Below are 22,165 nucleotides of genomic sequence, written 5' to 3' on the forward strand. Positions count from 1 at the left end.
ATTTTTCAGACTTAATTGTGCTATTATTGTTAATGTGAATATATATGTGTGTGTTCAAGTATTAAACTCTCTCTCTCTCTCTCTCTCTATATATATATATATATATATATATAAACTCTGATAATGATGAAAGAAAAGTTATTAATGGAAGGATATATCTTATGTTTCTAATATATAGCTTGTTACAAATATTTTTGTTATTAATTTTCTTTAATGGTGTTAAAAATTATGTTGTGGTTCTAGCGAATCAAACATGTTTACCGTAGAAGAATTGGCCAGTTTTCATGGAGTCATACAGAACACACAAGAGTTTTTAGAGATTGACTGCGGTTGCACGAATCCCAGATACGGTGACACACCTGGGAAATTTAGAGCTTATGTCGATGGAAGACTTGAGATTGATTGCAAGTGCACGGAAGATTGTCCGAGAGGTATTTTTATCTGAGTAATACAATAGACCCAATAATTCTTCTGACTCGTGCGATTTGCATTAAAACTATTTTTACAGCTCCAGATTCAAAAGCCAATGTCTTGATATATATATATATATATATATATATATATATTGATAATTATCTCTATTAATAATTACTTCTCCAATGTTCATAAGTTCATATTATTTTCATTGAAAAATAAATATCATGAAGCTACAAACATTAAAAAAAAAAAAAGATAAAATATTTTACATTAATATGGATTTTGCTAAATGATTTCACAGGTAGTTTATCCTTAAAGGCTAAAGAAGAATAAATGTTTCACATTTTATGATTTGAATGAGTACTCGTTTACTTTATATATTGCAGTTAATTTATCCCCAGTTGAGTTTGCTAGACATGCTGGGAAAACCAACGCCCATAACAACTGGATGAGTCAGATTTGGGTGTTTACTCGTGATGGTCATAAAGTTGCTCTAAGGCGGACTTGTTTATTGAAGCATTACAGACATACTTTTCAGAGACCCTTACGTCAAGTAACTCATCGAGATGAGTTTGTACGTTGTTCTCGATGTGACAAACAACGTAGATTTAGCCTCCGAACTAGAGAGGCTTGCAGGATCTACCATTATGCTCTTGTCGACAATAATTGGAAATGTTCAGACATACCAGACCACTCGTAAGTATACACGTGCGTCAATTTTGTCCGATGAAGAATATGCACATTTGCAATTTTATCAAAAATTGTTCAAGGTTGGAAACTTATTTCATTTTTCGGATTATGCAATGTAGTAAAATAATACTACAACAAGTTCTTAAAAAATAATTAAATGATTGCTTACTTATAAAATGCTATACCAAGTTATGAAACTTATTTCATGAAAAAGTATGTGAGCATGAGAACAAAAGTATAATTATCATTCTTTATACTCATTTTTAAACTTTCAGGTTAACGTGCGATGATGCAGAGGAGCGTGAATCTCGAAAGGTATGCAGAGGTTGTCCTAGAGCTCCAAGATGTGAGGGTTGTGAGCAGTGTGTGTGTTTAGGTTGCGACAACTGTCGCTTTGAAGATTGTCACTGTCAAACGTGCGTTGAATACATTATGAACATGTGACTTTCTTTTAAGATCTATCTTTAGTGTTTTACAAATAAGAATATCACAACGAGTGAATTATATTTAAGAATTTCTCATTATTGCAACATGCATACAGAAATATAAATTTGCTATTTTGACTTTTTATTGTTTAGATTGTGCAATCAACAAACAGTTTTTGGGATGCAATGGTTTTTACAAGAATAATTAATTAACTTTTTTCATGTTATATTTCGATGGCGAAAAGAAATAAATGAATGATGAAGTGTTGGCAATTTTTTGTTATTGCGACATACATAAAAAGCAATAAATTTGTTATACTGACTTCTCACTTTTCGAATTTGTGCGATTAACGTACGATATTGATGACTACATAATTTCTTGAAGAATGATTAACTGTGCTTATCATATTACATTTCAACAGTAAAAAGACATAAATTAATGATGTAATGTTGGCAATTTTCTACAAAATGAACAAAAACATTTTATTGCAACATACATACAAAAATATAAATTTGTTATTTTGACTTTTTATTTTTCAGATTGTGCGATCAATGCACGATGTTGAGGACTAAAATTTCTACAACAATGAATTATTTTTACCATATTATATTTGAAGGACAAAAGAAAATAAATAATAACATATTATTGACAATTTCCTATAAATGACATGGAGATTTTATTGCGACATACATAAATTTGTTCTAATATGACTTTTCATATTCCAGATTGTGAGTTGATCAACGCACGATGTTAAGGACTTAATTATTTCTAGGACAATAATTTAATTATTTTTACCATGTTATATTTCAGGGCAAAGAAATAAAGGAATAACGTATTGTTTCGCAGCTTATTGTGCAGGACAAGAACATCTTATTGAGATATACATGCAAAACTATAAATTTGCTATATTGACTCCATTGTCCAGATTGTGCGATCTAAGAACAATAATTAGTTATTCTTGCCATATTATTATTTTAACCGCAAAAATAAATAAATAAATAAATGAAGGACGTATTATTGACAATTTTCTGTAAGCAACAAAACATGTTATTGTGATTTGTGACACATATATGTTCTATGTTCCTTAAAATCACGGAAATATATTATGATTATCTGAATACCTTTGTAATTAAGACCTTATCCTATCCCATTGCCAAATTATATTGGATGATTGCATAATATAAAGACTTTTAAGGGTAGGGTTCATACAAATTTATGAATTGATTCCAATTATCTGAAAGAAAATATAAACTCATTAAATTCATATTCTCAACCTCTACCTTTTTTTTTCTTTTAACAAATAGATTTCGACTTCGTGGAGATAATTTCTGAATTTTCCAAAACCTTCATTTTTATTTTCATCAATTTAAAACAATTGTGCTTAGAAAAATCATTGCTAAAAGTAACAATAACTAATTCTTGTCAGTCAAAATTCCTCGATATTCACAAAACTCAAGACCTCCTAATAATTTCGGAAGCACTTTTAATTATAAGAATTACTCTTAAATTACTCATTCTTCAAAACAATAATTAACAGTGCATGCAGAATGCTCTATAATTTATAGCGCACCGCTAGGTAGAGGAATAATAAGAACATTAGTGAAACTAAAATTGGTGGGGTGCGCCAGGCCAAGGAAATAGTGCAACGCCAAGGCGACGCTTGAGAGCCCCAGCAGCAAGCTGCCGTGATGGGCTCTCCCCCTCGAAAAATTAATTTAATATCATGTGAGCCAATGGCTCACGTATCAGATATTAAACTGATAAGAACAGATACTACACTTGATCTTAGCCAAAAGGCCGAGAAAGGTATGCTTTTCTTGATCCTGAAAGAGTCATTTTATAATTCGATACCGCTATTTCTTCTTTCAGAAACCGATGTGGGATAGATGGTCTAACTTTCTTGTCTCCGGAGAACAAATATGGCAGGTGCTTGGAGTTTTTCTCTTTACAAATTAAAACTTGGCTAAGGCTCTACCTATAAACTGTATATAATGCAACACAAGGTAAAGTCTGGTTATACAGATCGAACTCTTTGCGGGGACTCTACCCTCCAAGCTTCAGGTCTCTGTATTGTGTCCTCGTATGCGTATGCGAGAGGAGGAATAAAACAGGCCAAAAACCCTACTAGAGCAGTACTCTTGTTTCACAAACAAAACTTGAAAAACTTAAGACTACAAAAACATCATTTGCAAAAAAGATCTGCACTTATCAATACTCATGAAGCATACAAGCAAAGTGCAGGTTATGAGTCCGCTGTGACATTGTTTAACAACCATTCAGCCAGCATAATTCACTGCTTAGACATTAGACTTCTTACTAGTTCCAAGATATCATTTCGCATCTTAGAGACATGAGATGGTGTAATCTGCTCCTTAATGGCAGCAAACCACAGATCGTCTGTGCCCCTGGGTCTGTCATTTTGATACCATTCACAGATTACTCTTGCAATGGCTGTAACATATAGGCCACAATCGTAACCATTATCTTGCCTTGGTGAACTGGAGCATTCGACATACTTGGCATCCGATGCTGTATAAGAAATTACAGCTCTATACACCCGCTTGGCGTGTGCGTTGTTGATGCCTCCACTGCTGTCGTGATGGACAAACACATTAGCGTTTCTCTCGAATGCAAGTAAGCTCCAGTGACTCCCGCCTTCTGCCATACTTACGTCAGCATTATCATTTATGGGAAATATTATCAACTTCCTTCGCTGTAGATGAAGGGGCTCGACAAAATCTTTGAGGCTCGAGATATCTGGGCACTCTTTTATCCAGAAAGCAATTGAAGGTGGTATGAGGAGGATGTCCTCGGATGGATAGCAAGATGTCAGATAACTGAAATAGAACTCAATTATGCGATCATTAAGGAAATATGGACCACTAAGAATGTCAATGTCTGATCGCCTCAGGACAACATCATTGTAGCTGAGAATTTTCTCATCAGCCTTTGCTTTTGCCATTTCTGAAATGTCAATTATACACCTGTAACACAAAAGTGATTGTTAAAACAAGATATTATCTATAGAATACAGGAAGAACATCTAATTGAGCATAGAGCTAAAGCTGAAAACGGTATATAGGACGAGAGCCTTCTCTAGGTACAACAAGAACATTGGAGGATATATCCGAATCATACACCATAGGAGGTTATATGACATGAAGAGAAAATTACAGGTTAGCCAATAAGAGTCTTGCTTTGACGTGCAGGACTACAGGTTGAGCTACGATTAAAATGACTATATTTTGGTGATACAAAAGAAATCAGGAATGTCATTATGTTGTTACGACTTACAAAGTCCATTGTTCATTTCAACAGAGGAATTCAGTTTTTGCATGTTTTACAAATTAGTTAAATCTCCGTTGACTTTCTATCGAGAAATATTCAAAAAATCTGAGAGGTTCTTAGGGTTGACAACTTTCTAAGAGATTCAAAAAAGGCAAATCTTTTACCTCGAATGTCTTATTCATCTACTCTTTCTATATATGAGCCCTATGTTCTCTGTCGGAATAGCCCTTTAAATCCAACTAAAGGGGCTTCCCGGTCATAGATATCACTATGTTAAAATGGCAGCCAATACCAGTCTTATAGTAGAAATTGATCTATTTAAATTAAAGCCCTAGCTGTTTATATGTCCCAAAGCATATTTCTTGTTGCACCACCAACTGTGTCACCTTATATAACACCATTTAACCAGACTATACAAACTAATCAGAGAGCAATCAGAACAAGAAAATATCAAGCCAGAAAACTTCTTTCTGCCTTTGAAGTTCATCCAAGGCAGGCAAAATCCTCGGCAGAGAATATGAGTGATGAGCACATGTCTAGAAATAAGTAAAAGTTATAGGAGTCTGCACACCGGCATAAACACAGAAATATAGACACATACCGAAACTCGTACATGAAGAAATCAGTTCAGTCCGAATAAACATTTTATCAAACAATTCATGTTCAACAAAAAGAGTTGAGCAGCATAATACACTAACAGTAAATCATTGAGGAAAGTAGGAAAGCTGTCTTGATTATGTGATCAGCAATGCATAATCGATGAAGAAGGTAGATAACTTTTCATGCTTGCACCGCAAAAACCTCAAAATGCCGAGTACCATGAGGAAACTGGGTAAAAGAGACTCACCAGATAGAATGTGAAGAAATGTGGCCGACAAGACGATGCTCAATGCCTCAAACCCACTGCGTATGCAGTCAGCAAAAATATTCTGTTTGGAAACAGTAAGAAGGAATCAACAAGTGATGATAAATAAGATGAAAACGAAATAATCAGGAAAGAGAACCCACTTCGTGAGGCAAATGTTCATTCAATCGAATCAATCCTACGCGAAACACAACATAAACTACAATAGCATTAACCAATTCAAATATATTATCATCTTCACATAAAAATAAACACAAATTTGAAAACACATATTTTTCAAAATAAAACGAAATCAAAGGTAAGATATAATATGAAATAATATTTTCTTGAAAAATATGCAACAAAACCTTCATTTATTACGTTTTGGGGACTGAAAGTATCTTTTCCAATAAGATTTCATTAATGCCCATAGATATAAGTCGCTATCACGACAACATAAATCAATGTCAGAATCTTTTTATTGTTTTTTCTTTAATAGAAGAAATTAATGTCAGATTCTTTCAACCTAATTATCTGACTAGCCCAACTGTTGATATAAAAATGAAACATTAAATGCACTAGCTAACCAAATGTAACATTCCACATGACTATTTATTAAGCCAGGACTAATACTTCATCTTTCTTGCTACTATTACTGTGAGTGTATTATGCATGGACACAGACACGTCTTGTATACATGTCGAACACGGCATCAAAGTGTTCAAAAATTAAACTAAAAAAAAGGGTAGACACATCTTGAATTTTTCTTTTTTTTTTTTGTAATTTCAAAAAAATTTGAGTTGTCTTTTAAAAAAAAGACTTTAGGCTTAATAAAAAAAATAATTCATTCACTCTTATTAAACTAAAAGTATTATGATGAAATTACTAAAAATTCGAGATATGTTTATGATAATTTAACTAATTTAAATTATCAGAAAATTTTTACCGCGTCCTTTTTAAAATAAACTAATTATGTATATTTTTTAAGTGACAATTAATTAAAAATGTATAATTTTGGAGTCATTTCAACCTTACCAACTAAATTAAATGAGTGTATGTGAAATTTTTAGAAAAGAGCTTTTAAACTTTTAATTTAAAAAAGAATTTTTCAATATTGAGATTGTCAGCTTCTGCTTTTAGAATTGATAAAAAGCCACCTTTGAGACAAAAGCTAGTAGCATATTGGAGGTGCTATAGCTGTTTGGTTATTTTTATTATAATTTTTATATTAGATAAATTCATTTTCTTAGACTACTTTATTTATTTTATAATAATTTTAATTTAGATGTGGCCTTTTGAGCTTATTCTTCAAAATTACACATCTATAATTAATATTGAAGGTTTCAAATAACTTGTAAAAGTTAGCACCATTAAAATTTATATTTTCACATATTTCATATTTAAAAATTTATTTGATAGAGTATCAGATATTATTCATGTAGTGTAGAAAAACATAAATTAAGTTGCTATAATTAATTAATATACATTGCAATCATATTGTGCATTAACAATCCATTATATGGCGTATTAAAGGAAGCATTAATTAATTAAACATTAAGTTTTTCTATGATTCTATCAACATTCAATAGTTTAATAATATAATCAAAATATTTGTAAGAAGTTAACTGTGTAACATATCGATTGAAATATTGTTAAAAAAAATAATATATTTTTAACACACCAAAATAAAAGAATATTTGATCGATTGATCCTATTTTATATTTTTATTCAATTTAATTATTATTAATTTATCACTATTTTTACAAATTCAACAAATGCTTAAGCTAATGGACGTGTCTGAACCGCTACTTAACCTTCCCTTTTTGCAGGAAGCACAAAAATGGGCTGCAATTTTCACAATTGATTTTGTTCCTCTAATTTAGTAAAACGTCTGGGGAACAGTCTTAATTACGTTAATAATTAAAATAGTAAACTCGAATTTCTAAAAAGTTGACCAAAACTCACCCTTAACAGTTTCCATTTTCCTTCCTTTGGAGTCATCGGCTCCCCGCCCGAGTACCCGAAAACAACCAGAAATTACCCCATGGCAGTTGCCACCACCGCCAGCACTATCAGTTAGTTGCTGCCAACATATACGTCCACATATACATACAACTGAAATCGCATCACCACCACCGACACACCTCGCACTCTCGGACGCTCTACGCCTCTCCGTCTCTCTTGTCCTTACACGCGAACGCACTGGTATGTTAGTTTGATCGGATTCAGATCTGAAGAAGACAGAGTGTGTGGTTGTGACTCGAGCGGTATCGAATTAGGGCGCGTTTTGACGGTGGATGGAAAATGGAGTACATAGACAGATTGCCGGCCATGGATCTGATGCGCTCGGAGAAGATGATGCTTGTGCAACTCATTATCCCCGTCGAGTCCGCTCACCGCGCCGTATCTTATCTCGGCGAACTCGGTCTCCTCCAATTCCGCGACGTACGCTCAGATCTCTCTCTTTCCATTATACGTTTTTGTAGATTAGCGCATAAAATTGCATTAAGTTATATCCATTTTTATTTATTGGATGAGATTTTAGTTTCTTCAGATCAATTATTTGGGTTTCTGTAGAGAGAGTGCCTAAAAGAGTGTGCGAATTGATTGGAAGGAATTTAGTGTTTATGCCGACAGGGTGGAAATAATAATCATCAAGTATTAGCATTGATATCTGCTCACGTAATAGGAATGAAGTATGATTAATGTATCCTGTTTTTTTAACAATTGGCTTCCGCATGTGTGTTTGTAACTGAAAAATTGATCCTTACTGAAGAATTCATGTATATATATATGTATTGGTGGAAGAGTATATACTGATCATTCAGAAAGACACAATCTTAAAAGTGCATAGATAGTATTTGTTCCCTTGTTTCAAATTTTTTTATATTAATTTCACTTTTTGTTTACAGCTCGAGTCCCATAGGATGTTTCAAGTGGATGTATAAAAGAAGATACCCCTGTATTTCAGTTGACTTTTCTTTCTTGCTAACTTTAGTATTTCTGAAACTTAAGTTTAGATGCTGTTATTGGCATTTATACAAGAGTTTTCTACTTATATTGAATATATTTTATAGAAGTCTTCTTTATGCTTGCGGTAGATTTTGTATATTCTGTGTTTACATGACGTCCGTCAACACACTGAAATTTTTTTATGTTGATTTGCAGTTAAATGATGATAAAAGCCCGTTTCAGCGAACATTTGTTAATCAGGTATGCTCATGCTATTGTTTGTTTATCATTAACAGATACCTAGTCATTTCATTTCTTTTCCTAAATTTTGAATGGTACAATTGGAGATAAAGCTAAGTTTATGACGGAATCTGTCTTGCCAATTTTAATTACTACTCCACTTCAGAGCAACTATTGTTTGGTTTTTATTGTTAACTGCACGGTTTAGCCAGAAGAATTTCTCAATAAAATAGTGTTAAGATGCAAACAATTTAATGCTGATACAGATTGTTTTAGGATGAGAAACTTAAAAAATAACAATGATAAATATAGCTCCGGAGATTTTTGTTGACTAGAAAGAATAATGTTCGAGTTGTCAAAAATAGTTGCTTGAAGGGGCCTGTAGCTCATCTTGAAACTCATTGTCTGTGATTGTTCAAGTGTTGTTCACCAAAAAGAATCAAGAATCCTGACAGATATTGTAACTTTGTTGCTTGAGTCTGCTAGAGCTTATTATGAAATTAATTTGCTATGGTTGTTCATATGCAATACTACTTAAAGATTTGTAGCATTTTTAATGAGACTGGAAATACTAGTATTCGCATAGCAGAGTTTTACCTCCGTTTAGGGCATTAATTCCTCTCTCTATTCTTCTCAAGTTTATTTTTCCAAAGAAATTCGACGATTCTTTTTCATAAGAGGCTTATTGATAATTTCTCCAATTAAGATCTTCCACCAAAATAATTGGGTTGCATTAGTTTAATTCGAGGTCACAAATACAAGCAACAGTGCTATATTCATGACAGACTACCTCCTCCACCAAAACAGTTAGTTTAGGGATGCATGTTTCATCTGATGTTTGGATGCTATGGTTTCTGCTCAAGAATGCAGCAAGCTGATTTTTGATCAGTCTTGCTATGTGGTTTGGTAGTGTGACAATGGTGGTTTGAGGCTCAGCCTTTGAGTGAGTTTCAGCAAGTCTTTGCTTTAAGCCTGTAACTATTGAGAAGAGAACCTCCTTCATGTGCTCACCTTTGTCTCGAGGAATTGGATTCTAGATCATCACTGGTGACCCTAGAGTCATGAAAGATCATATGCTTTCATACATTTGAGCGTTGTTCCTAACTAATATCTTGTTGACTGTGTTAGAGGAAGGCGCTTTGATGTTTCAAAAAGAATACTTTCAGAAGATGATTCGTCAGTCACAATATACCCCAGCAGCATAAGGAATGCTGCCTGGTGGTGAGCAGTTTTGGTGGTTCAAAGTTACTATCTTCCAGCAATCTCCAAAATTTTAGCTTGGTTCTTTTCTCATCAAGCTTCATAGTCCTTATCCTGAAATGGATAGAGGTGGTGCCTTGGTGGTAGTGAAACTGGTATCACAGATTACATCGTTATTCATTAGAAAGAAATTTCCTTCTTGTTGCTCATGGAAGAACTGAACTTGTTTACAGTTCTGTCCATGAATTCATACTATGTTAAAAAGACTGGATGCACTATAGATAAATGAGAGATAGTTTTATCTAATTGAGGGACTTCAAAGAAGTGAGCCGAGTATGTTAAGGAAACCATATACCGGAGCCGTAAATAATGTGATTTTTGCTCTTAAAGCTTTAGCTATTTTACTTTGTTTTTGTGGGAGGTGGTCCAGAAGACATTTGGCCCTGTTATAGTTGTCTCTAAATTTATACTTCTTTATCAGCAGACAAACATATATAATACACGTGAAATATTTTCTCAATCTCATTGGGAAGTGAAGTTACCTGCTCTACTGAAATGCAAATCTGCAATATGGCACTTGCGTGTCAATTAGGCTCTTATGATGGTTTGCTGGAAGTGACTGTCTTGTACCATCCTCATTGGTTGTTTGATTTTATTTTGGTATATTATCCACAGGTTAAAAGGTGTGCAGAGATGTCTAGGAAACTACGGTTTATCAAAGAGCAGATACATAAAGCTGGTTTGACACCATCTCCTAGTCCAGCCCCCCAACCTGATATTGACTTAGAAGAACTGGAGGTCTGTTTCTTTCTGTTACTAGCCTTTCTATGTTAAAGAATGGCTCTACTTCTCCTTCTACTGTGACAAATTATGATTTTTTTCGTATTTGATATTAGATTCAACTTGAGGAACATGAGCACGGGCTAATAGAAATGAATGCCAATAGTGAAAAACTGCAGCAAACATATAATGAGCTGCTCGAATTCAAGATGGTCTTGCAGAAGGTACATAGTCGAACATTGTGCATATCTTCTTTTCCTTTCTCAAGGAAAAAGAATCTTGTTTTTAAATTAAAAATTTAAACCTTGTAATCATATAAGTGTAAGAATTGACAGAAGTGTAAATCTAAATTAATCCAAAGCAATCTAGACAATACCATTTATGTTGAGGGGACTGGCATTAGGTTACTTTGTAAACCTGTTTTTCAGATATTTGTTTTATACAACTGGTGTTCTTTTGTCTGGAAGATTTAGTCTAATCTTGATAGTTTCTTTTGTAGCTTGCAGATCCAACAAGCGCACCGCAAGTTTTGTTTGCTTAGTGCTTGTGATACATGGTGTCGTTTGTTCTTATGATTTATGGACTTAGCGAGTAGTTGGTATCATATAGTTATTGAATGGTTGTTGAAGTTTAACTCTCTAGAATCACAAGGAAATATCTCAACTTCGTGATCCTTGACACTTGACTTACTAACCTTATATAACCAATGGACTGTTGTCCAGGTCCAGCTAGGAAGAGAAGTATGGAACATCCAGTCAACTCATCCAAAATTAAGGGGCAAGTGCTGACTGTAAAAAATAAAAGAATGGAATAGTTATTCATGCATACAACAAGCAACGAAAATAGAAACTAGCCAAAAAATGAAAGAAGACAAGGTTTGCATGGGCCAATTGATTTACCTGTGTCCACTGGCAACATTAGACAAAAAAAAGATTTTTAAGCTATCGCCTCTGTTGTTTGCTGCTTCTTTCTTTCTGCTGGGAGATTTTATATTGTTTTACAACCTCTGAACTCCGTGTCAGTCACATGTTGGAATCTAGGAGTTTGGTTATCCTATTCTATGAGGTGAATCATATAAGATGTATCTTTTCCTGGAAAAAAATTCAAATGAATGGATTTGTCAGGTTGCATGAATTAGATGCAACCCGAAACTACAGTTAAAACAAACTCAAGACCATAATGGAATAGATTACAGAAGGATATGTATCTGGATGTTGTGCTAATATGTTTCTTCACGGATCCTATATTCTACTTGTAAAATTTGCATGATTTTACATGATTTTTCACATTTATGTGTTGCCATGGGTAATTCCAGGCAGGTGACTTCCTTTTGTCAACTGGGAGTCATGTTGCAACCCAGGAGACAGAACTAGCAGAAAATATCCATGTAAATGATGATTATGCGGAGACATCATCGCTACTTGAACAGGTAACAAGCTATATGGTCTTTTGTCACTGGATGCTTTTATATTCATCTAGCATATTGCTGCTGTAATCAGGTAGGTTCTAATTTTCAGGAGATGCTACCTGGACCATCAAATCAAACTGGCGTAAGATTTATAAGTGGCATTATCTGTAAATCTAAAGTTCTGAGATTTGAAAGGATGTTGTTTCGCACAACAAGGGGCAACATGCTTTTCAATCAGGCACCTACTGATGATCAAATCCTGGATCCTGCAACAAATGAATTGGTATTGTTTCTTTGATTTTCTTTCTGGAGTGTTGAACATTTGTTATGTGAATGCCAAAGCATAAACTACAGAAACAAGCCTCAAGAAAGTGAAAGTTTACCACTCAAGAAATGAATGAAAACACTATGTCCTCAAAATTTTATTTCTTTGCTTGGATTTTCACTTGTTAAATAAGAGGAAAGTTATATTTTAGATTGTCTTTACAGATGAACAGTAATAACAATTTTCAAGGATTTGACGTATAGTTGGTTGATTGTTGTATCTGCAGGTTGAAAAAATAGTTTTTGTGGTATTCTTCTCAGGTGAGCAGGCGAGAGTGAAAATCCTGAAGATTTGTGAAGCATTTGGTGCAAATTGCTATCCAGTTGCAGAAGACACAATCAGGCGGAGGCAAATAACTCGAGAAGTATGTTTGTAACCAGATTGTTTTGTGTTCTGTTGCGTATAGGAAGGTTCATGCACATTTTTGCTCTGTGCATTTTTATTATTGCTACCCAAATTTATTAAATGACCCCTGTTTTTCCTATTTCACTCAATGCATGTGAGGACTTAGTATGCCATGGATCATCCCTTTGATTTAGTTAAATTTATCAAGAATGATTGTATATGCAACAAAGTTTGTCGAATTCAGGTGTATACTTTGACGTAAACATAGGATTGGTTGATTAACAGTAAATTTCTGGGTTGCTAATTCGTATTCTTACCCGGTACTGTAGAAATCCATATAGTTGCTGAAATCTATATTTCAATTTATCAAAGCTTTACCAATCAACACAAGTATTTGACCTTCTGCTGTTTGTATCATATTATGGTGTTTCCATGAATACTAAGTAGACCCATATTACTTCTAATTTACAGGTTTTATCACACTTGTCTGACTTGGAAACAACCTTAGAGGCTGGCCTCCGTCATCGCGATAAGGCTCTGATCTCTATTGGGTTCCACCTTGCTAAGTGGATGAATATGGTAAGCGATAGCTGTTGTATCTTCTTGTGAGTAAACTCAAAATAGCTGGAATAAGTTGTTTCTTGAACTCCACTTTCTAGGTGAGAAGGGAAAAGGCTGTTTATGACACACTAAATATGCTGAACTTTGATGTCACAAAGAAGTGCTTGGTTGGTGAGGGTTGGTGCCCCATATTTGCAAAGACTAAGGTGGTTTTCTACTGTTTAATCTTATATTTGTCTGCAAAGAACCTGGTTATCGTATTGATTCAAAGTTATAAAATCTGTCATATTGCAGATTCAAGAAGCTCTACAACGTGCAACCACTGATAGTAACTCACAAGTGGGTGTAATATTTCATGTGATGCATTCAGTTGAGTCTCCTCCAACATATTTCAAGACCAACCATTTGACAAATGCATATCAAGAAATTGTTGATGCATATGGGTAAGTCAGCACGTGTAATCATATTTGTTTGCGGTTGATATCTTCTCCGTTTATTTCTCTGGTTTCTATTTACTGTTTACTCTCATAAATTTAACAATATAATGTGCTTGTTGACAAGGAGTAATTTCTATGAAGTGCCATTGATAGTTTGGTGTTTGTTTCCGTCTTTCCGTACGATTGCTCTTGCGTTCTCTTAGTAAATATAAGATAAGACTGTTAGCTTCTTTTTCTTTTTTAATTTTGTTCGACCAAATGGTTTAGCTGGTACTTGTTGGTATTACTAATGATTTTGCCCAAACTTTCTAGGGTCTCCTATGAAATGAATAATAAAAACATGTCATCTTCCCTGAATAAAGTCCCTTGATTTCCCTTCTAAACAATGTGGCCTGAGGAACTTGTCTGGCCTGAGGAACTTGTCTCTTAGTAAATATAAGATAAGACTGTTAGCTTCTTTTTCTTTTTTAATTTTGTTCGACCAAATGGTTTAGCTGGTACTTGTTGGTATTAATAATGATTTTGCCCACACTTTCTAGGGTCTCCTATGAAATGAATAATAAAAACATGTCATCTTCCCTGAATAAAGTCCCTTGATTTCCCTTCTAAACAATGTGGCCTGAGGAACTTGTCTGGCTGTTTGCTCCGCCATAATCTTCAATGTCCTATTTGTTTTATTAATCAAGACTATTTTGTGTGCTTTGGAATCAATGATAGGATTCAGTTGGATTTGCTTTAGCTTTCTGTCTTAGGATCACAGACCTGTTCCAAGTTGCAGGGCAGTGATTTTAGCTAAAATTATGTTTTATTTCGTGCTGTGATTGACTTCAGTTGCGGATTGATTCAGGCATCATTTCAGGTTATAGCGTTTTCTCATGTAGTTTTTATGTGTTTTTATGGTGGCATCATAAAATATAATAGCTTCTTGCACACTAAATAAAGATCTAACTACATTGAAGGAGAGTCCACTTTGGACCCTATGAAATCTATTTGTGGAACTGCAATGTCCTGCTCAGGCCTTTGTGTTGCTTCTAAGCATTCGCCCCAGCATAAGATGTTCTTGAGTGGTGTTTCTATTTTGAATAAAAGAAAACTCTTGGGAACTATGTATTCTAGCAATTAAACCAACAAATGTTTCTTTTTCCTCTCTTTTGAACATTTGATAAACAAGTTTGATGAATACATTTTCACATGCTTTGGAGGTGTTCCCAACTTTTAGGCAACAGACAACCCATAAAACGTGCTCCTCCATCAGCTATGTAAATCCAAAGCATCTTACAAGGTGTTCTTTAAGAGCGCTTATAAATGGTTGAAAAGTAAGACCATAATGGGTACTATGTTGAAGCTACTTTGACTTGATATATGCTGTTGATATTAGGTTCAAATTCACTCATTTGATTAACATTTCATTGAGTATGTACTTACAAAACTATGATGTTTTCTTGGATATTTGTCTCTGCTTGCTAGTCCTTAGCTGCAAAACTCTAACACCCTTATCTGAAACTCTATTTTGTGCAGTGTTGCTAAATACCAGGAGGCAAATCCTGCTGTTTATACTATTATAACGTTTCCATTTCTTTTTGCTGTGATGTTTGGGGATTGGGGTCATGGTATATGCTTACTATTGGGAGCATTATTCCTTATTGCCCGTGAGAAAAAACTCGGTTCACAGGTATGGCCATTTCATTTGATGATTTTCTATCTTAAAGATTAAGGTCAACAATCTATCATATACCTTGCATATTTTTTATGAGCCTGAAATTTTCTGGCTGCTGTCGTGCATTCCTTTTGTATTTCAGGTGTTTTTTAAAATTGACTTATTGTTAAATGGAAACTCTTGTTCTTTTATCGGATTCTCAAGTAGCTATGGTGTGTATATGATGACAACATAGGTAATTTTATGTTGATTCCTGGTATTGAGCATATAGTATAGTTACTTGATCATTCGTTTAAGACTTTAAGATATGCAGAGGTATGGTGATTGCTTCAAAATTATTTGATCTATCGACCATGTCTTTTGTGAATTGTTTATAGCTTTTTTTTCTTGACAGTTTGTGTGAATTTGTGAATTATGTTCTGCTGCATACTTTTCTGTCAACTTTAGAAGTTCCAGTTATTTTCTTATACTCCGTATAATTTAAATGTTTATTTCTATCAGAAACTGGGAAGCTTCATGGAGATGCTATTTGGTGGTCGATATGTCCTCCTCTTGATGTCTCTCTTTTCAATTTATTGTGGTTTGATATACAATGAATTCTTTTCCGTTCCTTTTCACATATTTGGTAACTCTGCCTACAGATGCCGAGACACCACATGCAGGTAAGAATCAGTACCTTCTCTTGGTCACTGAAGTGACTTCTGTTATACTGGGTATGTGACTGGAATTAAAAATTATTCCATGTTCTCTGTTTCTTCCCAAGTTCCAAGTCCGCAGACAGAAAAAACAAAAGTCAAAAAGAAGAAAAAGGTGAAAATAAATAATTTTATGGAAGGTTTTGGAACGTAAAAGGGAAACTTGGGAAGCCGAAGGCGAAGAGCGTTAGTAGTTGCTATTGTTGAATGTGTTAGTTTCCATTGATAATGCCTAAGTTTCGTACTTGAGTTTGAATTAGGAAAACAAATTACTACAGCATATGAGCTAGGGATAATTTCCTTTTCCCCTAATTTAGGATCAGCTTTCTGGCTAGTCAAGTTGTTCGAGTTCCATCTGATACTTGGAAGTTCATTGTAAATAGTTTAGTTAAACAGTCTTTTAGCTGTATACTTGACATCTGGTTTGAGTGCATTATTTGATTCTTCCAATCCCAGTACTCATATTTTATCCTTTCTGTATACCAATCTTCTCGTCCAAGTTAGTGACAAGCACACTTTTTGATGCACATAGGTATATTACATGGATTAATGACTTCTATGCAAGCTCATTGTGCAAACCTTTAATTGCATATTCATTTTGGCCTATTTATTAAGCAGGAAGATGTTAAATCTCATTAACCCTAAATGTTGGGGGTCTGAGTTAAATACTATTTAGTCAAACTATTCCATGGGATTTCTCCTTAGATCTCTGGTATTGTAATGCTTTCCTCTTGGGGTTCCCTACCTTTCATTTCGCTATTTGCTATCATCTGGTATTTGATCCATTTTCTTTCTTATTTTCTGATGTATTGTAATATTTAGGTTTGCCTTCTTTACTTTTATGTTCTATAGAACTCAGCTGATGCTCTCTTTCTCTTGTTAACAGTGATTCACGTTCAGTTGGTTTAGTCAAATATCAAGATACATATCCATTTGGCGTAGATCCAAGTTGGCGTGGAAGTCGTTCTGAGTTGCCTTTCTTGAATTCTCTCAAAATGAAAATGTCTATTTTGTTCGGTATTGCACAGATGAATCTAGGAATTATACTAAGTTATTTCAATGCGCGCTACTTCGGCAACTCACTTGATATTAAGTATGTTGTCTTTCTACTTTTCTCTAGTTTTTAATAATTTAGTACCGTTATAGGAACTTAGTCTTTTAATTTCCTTTCAGGTATCAGTTTGTGCCCCAGATGATCTTCCTTAACAGCCTATTTGGATATCTCTCTCTTTTGATCATTATAAAATGGTGCAGTGGTTCTCAAGCAGATCTCTATCATGTGATGATTTACATGTTCTTAAGTCCTTTTGAAGATTTAGGTGAAAACAAGCTATTCTGGGGTCAGAATGTACTTCAGGTCATTGTTAAATCTGATTTGATTATGCCATTGATATATTTGCAGGTGCATGTCGACATGCAAACATACATAATTAAGTATTGATTTCATTATTTTGCCCCGGTTTTTGGCAGGTTATATTGCTGCTTTTAGCTGTTATTGCTGTCCCATGGATGCTCTTCCCTAAACCTTTTATTTTAAAAAGACTTCATACTGAGGTACTCTCTATGTCCTCTATTTGTATTTATGTATGTTATCTTTCTTTTATCTTATCCGACCTGGAAGATTGTGGAAAACCTCTCTTTATCGGAACCTGTCCTTGTTTTTCTTTTAGCCTTTTTCCATAATTACAGTTTATTTTGTCGTCTTTTTTGTTTATGTAGTGCATGTACCTTTTTGGCTTTCTACTTGTATGTCTGAAAGAAATTCTAAAGTGCTTGGTTTGGTTGTTTGCAACATGATTTTTCATAGTTGAAGCAATGAAAATAGGTATTTCTTTTATATTTGTCTCAGAAAATATTTGAGCAAGCTGAGAGAAGGTAAAGCTTTCCTTTTTGTTTCTTCACCTTGTACTTTTGTCTTAGAAAATAATTTAAAGAGCTTAGCTGTGCCTCACGAGTGTTTGTAGCTGACACAAGTTGAGTAAAATGGAAGAAGACCGTTCTTATTGTTTCATTCACCCTTTGTAAAAACACTTTCGGTTTGTTAAAGAGTTTTTCTGCTATAAGACTTCTTTTCTTATCTCTTCACATTTATCTGGCGAAGTATTGACGTTGTCCCCCAACTGGAACACCTTCTACATTTGTCTGATAAAGTAATTAAAGGTTCATGTTTTGGCTTGTTTTGCCTTTGTGTTTCACGGTAGCAAGTTGGGAACGTGTATGTTGTTGCGCTTAACTCAAATACCCTGTTGAAATGCAGTAATATGATTGAAATCTTTGGGAACATTATGAAGAAAATTGGAAAGAGAGTGGTACGAACTTGAAATGCCCATTCAACTGTTTCTCCTTGAAATATGCACCCAATATGCTTTGTTTCAAAATAGAATTTTCTGAAATTAAATAAGTACCAAAGAACCAGCACTCTGATTTTGACAAGCCTATTGGAGTAAAAATTGAGTGAAGTACCAAAGTAATGAAACCTTTGGGACAGTTATTAACTTTGACATTTGTTGTGCATATGTAAGAGATTTCAAGGTCGGTCATACACGGCCCTTGGAACCTCTGACATTTATGATGACGAGGAACCTGATTCTGCAAGAGAACCACACCTTGAGGAGTTCAATTTTAGTGAGGTCTTTGTGCATCAAATGATACACTCCATTGAGTTTGTGCTTGGTGCAGTTTCAAACACTGCATCATATCTCCGGCTATGGGCTTTGAGGTAGGAGCAATTTCAACATCAAATTATGCATAAGCATTCTTGGCTTATTCATCTTATAACTCTTGTTTTTGTTTTATCCCAGTTTGGCACATTCAGAATTATCAACTGTTTTCTATGAAAAAGTTCTCCTCCTTGCTTGGGGGTAAGTTTTTTTGGCAGCAGCATGCGCCCTTAATAGATCCTGCTTTTTATGGTTTTGCTTATATTACTTTCAATGTCCTCTTGAGTTTTTCATAGTGCTTACACTTGCTTGTAAAAAGTTTTGTTTCTCTTAAACTGCTGTTGCACTTAGTTTCAGCTGTTTTGGAGAATATTTTTGTTGATTTCACACTCCCCTCAACTTATGTCCTATCTGGTCAAATGTGTCCTGCTAATAAACATAGTCAATTGAACTAGTAAAATAAAATTGCCAGGAAACTTGTATATTCATATTTCATGTACCTTTATGAGGTATTTGCAACAATTAAAAATAAGTACTTATCAGTTTTTTGTTGAAAATAAGTTGAAAAAAGAGTGTTTCATTTACAGCCTCTTTTTTTAAATTGTTAAATTAAGTTGATTGAAGTGAAAAGCTATAAGCAACACCCTACCAACTTTTAAGTTCTTACGCCAAATACTTCAACTTCAATTTTTTTTTTCGCCTTCACTTTTGTTTTTGAACACTCCCCAGCTAAACTTTCAACTGCATTTTATTCCCACGTCCAAAGCAAAGGTTGTTGCACACGCCTAATTAATTAAGGATGTGTTTGTGATGATCTTAAGTAATTTTCTCTATTTCTCCTCACCCAAACCCTCCTCCCACCTCCTCTCTGACTAGTGATACAAAGTAGAAGTGTGCAAGAAAGGCAAGAAGCTGTTGTTTGCCTTGATAGAGATGCATGTGAAACATTGCATGCTTTGTCAGAATTACAGCCGACTGATTGAGCATAGATCAAAGTATGACATGCAACATATGATTCCATCACTGTAAGTGATGAGAAAGCAGAAACTGTAGTTCTGTACAAATGGAGATGTGAAATGCAGAAATCTCTATGTTGGGTGTTGTATTTGGGATGTGTAATGAAATGGTATTCCTACAGGACCATCATATTACAACACTGATGGTCATTACCTAGTGCTTATACAGAAGAATCTGACACTGAATTTGAGATAGCATGACAAAAGATACCAATAGGTTGCAGGCCATGTGCATGCTTAATAACAAGTTTGCTTTCTGTATGGCCAAATATTTTACTGCTCCCATGTATGTCAGTGCAGGTACGACAATCTTGTCATACGTTTAGTGGGTCTGGCAGTTTTTTCTTTTGCAACAGCGTTTATACTACTCATGATGGAGACCCTCAGTGCTTTCCTCCATGCTCTCCGTCTCCATTGGGTGGAATTTCAAAACAAGTTCTACAGCGGTGATGGATACAAGTTTAGGCCCTTTTCTTTTGCTGCATTAAATGAAGATGAGGACTAGTACCTTCTTTGTGTCCTTTCTTTTTCGAAATTTTTGTCAGGAAGTTGTACGCAAGATGGAAAATTTTGCAGCAGCAGTGGTGCATAGTTGAAGCATATTTGAGCTAACTAAGGATCTTTTACTTCTTGCCTTTAACATGATACGGGTCCATTTGGGTTGCAATCCTTGCTTAAGATTGATCGGATGCAATCGGCAGCTTATCGGGAGAGCTTGTAAGTAATTTTTCTCCTCTAATCCATTCCTCTCCTGTGCACAGAGGAATTAGGATTCAGCTTTTGTAAACAGGGACCCTTTATGTCTTAAGATATCTACCCTGCCTTTTCTTTTTCTTTTGTTCATTTAGGGGGTTACATTTATATAATTTTAACACATAAAAACCCTTGCTCAAGATACCTATTGGCTACGTTTAGATAGTTCTTCATGTAATAAATAGTCATATTCTTATAGAGTTGTGACTTTTGGAAATAGATTTGGCAATTTACATGTGCCAGATTTGACTATTGTGGCCTTGCAGTCCCATGTGGTCTGTCAATCACAAGCGGGGCCTGACTCGACAGCGTGCTATTTGCTTATATGGAAGTCTGATATAGACAAAAATTGGGAAGATTTTTGTTGCCCTGCTTGGATTATTTCTGATATATTTATGTTTGTTACCTGAAAAAATTGTGCCTGGCTCCTTTGCAAATTTGTATTTATCTCATTTCTATTCCGAAATCATAGAACTCATTGCAATTGAATTTGCATATTTGCTGACATTATGATATAGCCTTTTTTACAAAATATGTGAATTACAACACCAAAGATCAATAGTTTTATACGTACACTTCATGACCAGTAAAGACTCAATCCTGTGGATCTACTAATGCTGTTGCAAGCATTCCTCGAACTGCTGTTCCAGTGATGTACTAGTTTTCCCCGACATCCAGCTTAATTTAAGTCAATTTTTTAGATAATTTTGCTAATCAAAATTTGAGAATTAAACGAAGAATAACCATCAATCACTTTCTTGTTTAAGTTTAACTAATGCACAAGCTACATGATCCTGTGTTATAAATTTATCTTTGATTTTTTTCGATGGGTATATTTATCTAAATATACAAATCACTATATGCCTGTATGTATAATGAATAGAAATCATCTTATTTATTTTGACGTGAACTTACCGGATACCGTAATATAATGATTACTATTTTTACTTTGATTTACTTGAACAAAATTTCGTTGATCCCAAATCAAAATTTATTTAAATCCCATTTCTACATTTATCACTGTGTCTAAAGTTGTAAGTAGATAATTATTATACATTATATCAACAAACATTATGATGTGATAAGTGAAAATTGGATTTACTCACATTTATTTAATTTCATAACAAATATCATTATATTTCATATGTCATTTCATATGTATCTAAATTTAGTAAGTTTTCTGAGGGCATATTCAAATAGGAAAAGATTCAAGTATGTTTAGATAGTTTGATATTCTGAAATGTGACTTATTCTAAGACAAGAACCAATAAGTACTATACTGGAAAGATTCTGGTTATGGTTCTCGAATGTTAAGGTTGTAAGGAAGATATAATAAACGTTGTAAGAGAATATGAGTCATAAAAAATTGTAGTTAATATAAGACTAGAATTTATAAATTTGGTGTACATTAATCACAAATCTACAAAAAAAAAAATCTAGAGGCATCATCAGTTTATTCATATTTGGTTTC

At 34.2% G+C, this 22,165-nt stretch overlaps 3 protein-coding genes and 1 non-coding gene across 12 annotated transcripts; 2 read left to right on the plus strand and 2 right to left on the minus strand.

The window, feature by feature from the left end:
• The first annotated feature begins 253 nt into the window (after positions 1-253).
• On the plus strand, positions 254-1,551 carry LOC105170827 (protein ULTRAPETALA 1-like). Its single transcript, XM_011091748.1, has 3 exons — positions 254-431; positions 804-1,113; positions 1,383-1,551. Exons 1-3 carry the CDS (start codon positions 254-256, stop codon positions 1,549-1,551), a joined length of 657 nt encoding a protein of 218 aa, XP_011090050.1.
• Positions 1,552-3,144: 1,593 nt separating this feature from the next.
• On the minus strand, positions 3,145-6,052 carry LOC105170338 (Cysteine proteinases superfamily protein). Of its 6 annotated transcripts, none has more exons than XM_020696626.1 (3): positions 6,034-6,052; positions 5,669-5,750; positions 3,145-4,517 (listed from the first exon to the last, which is right to left on the minus strand). In XM_020696626.1, exon 3 carries the CDS (start codon positions 4,493-4,495, stop codon positions 3,824-3,826), a length of 672 nt encoding a protein of 223 aa, XP_020552285.1. In that variant the 5' UTR covers positions 4,496-4,517; positions 5,669-5,750; positions 6,034-6,052; the 3' UTR covers positions 3,145-3,823. The 6 variants fall into 6 exon arrangements, with proteins under 6 accessions (XP_020552285.1, XP_011089365.1, XP_020552284.1 ...); XM_011091063.3 differs by lacking the exon at positions 6,034-6,052 and adding an exon at positions 5,830-6,024; XM_020696625.2 differs by lacking the exon at positions 6,034-6,052 and having other exon boundaries at positions 5,669-5,823.
• On the minus strand, positions 3,148-3,343 carry LOC148786819 (U2 spliceosomal RNA). The gene has a single exon (XR_016067651.1). It is a non-coding gene; the product is annotated as a U2 spliceosomal RNA (small nuclear RNA).
• Positions 6,053-7,605: 1,553 nt separating the features above from the next.
• On the plus strand, positions 7,606-21,050 carry LOC105170339 (V-type proton ATPase subunit a1). 4 transcript variants are annotated; one of them, XM_020696762.2, is made up of 18 exons: positions 7,607-8,110; positions 8,834-8,878; positions 10,733-10,855; positions 10,954-11,061; positions 12,153-12,266; positions 12,337-12,528; positions 12,797-12,934; positions 13,387-13,494; positions 13,575-13,682; positions 13,771-13,919; positions 15,432-15,585; positions 16,072-16,232; positions 17,152-17,358; positions 17,439-17,622; positions 17,736-17,819; positions 18,788-18,984; positions 19,067-19,126; positions 20,242-21,050. In XM_020696762.2, the coding sequence occupies exons 1-18, from the start codon at positions 7,970-7,972 to the stop codon at positions 20,444-20,446; spliced, it is 2,478 nt and encodes an 825-aa protein (XP_020552421.1). In that variant the 5' UTR covers positions 7,607-7,969; the 3' UTR covers positions 20,447-21,050. The 4 variants fall into 4 exon arrangements, with proteins under 4 accessions (XP_020552423.1, XP_020552422.1, XP_020552421.1 ...); XM_011091066.3 differs by having other exon boundaries at positions 12,355-12,528; XM_020696764.2 differs by lacking the exons at positions 19,067-19,126; positions 20,242-21,050 and adding an exon at positions 18,523-18,574 and having other exon boundaries at positions 7,606-8,110; positions 18,788-18,926.
• The last annotated feature ends 1,115 nt before the right edge of the window (positions 21,051-22,165 follow it).

Source organism: Sesamum indicum, linkage group LG9, assembly GCF_026168435.1.
Source record: "Sesamum indicum cultivar Baizhima isolate 11 linkage group LG9, ASM2616843v1, whole genome shotgun sequence".
NCBI lineage: Eukaryota > Viridiplantae > Streptophyta > Magnoliopsida > Lamiales > Pedaliaceae > Sesamum > Sesamum indicum.

Excerpts from the sequence above, each read along its gene's own strand:
- LOC105170827 (XM_011091748.1), top strand. The coding sequence starts at position 254 with ATGTTTACCGTAGAAGAATTGGCCAGTTTTCATGGAGTCATACAGAAC. Across the intron at positions 432-803 it reads CACGGAAGATTGTCCGAGAG|TTAATTTATCCCCAGTTGAG; the intron begins GTATTTTTATCT and ends TATATATTGCAG. Across the intron at positions 1,114-1,382 it reads TCAGACATACCAGACCACTC|GTTAACGTGCGATGATGCAG; the intron begins GTAAGTATACAC and ends TTAAACTTTCAG.
- LOC105170339 (XM_020696762.2), top strand. The coding sequence starts at position 7,970 with ATGGAGTACATAGACAGATTGCCGGCCATGGATCTGATGCGCTCGGAG. Across the intron at positions 10,856-10,953 it reads TTGACTTAGAAGAACTGGAG|ATTCAACTTGAGGAACATGA; the intron begins GTCTGTTTCTTT and ends ATTTGATATTAG. Across the intron at positions 13,683-13,770 it reads CCATATTTGCAAAGACTAAG|ATTCAAGAAGCTCTACAACG; the intron begins GTGGTTTTCTAC and ends GTCATATTGCAG.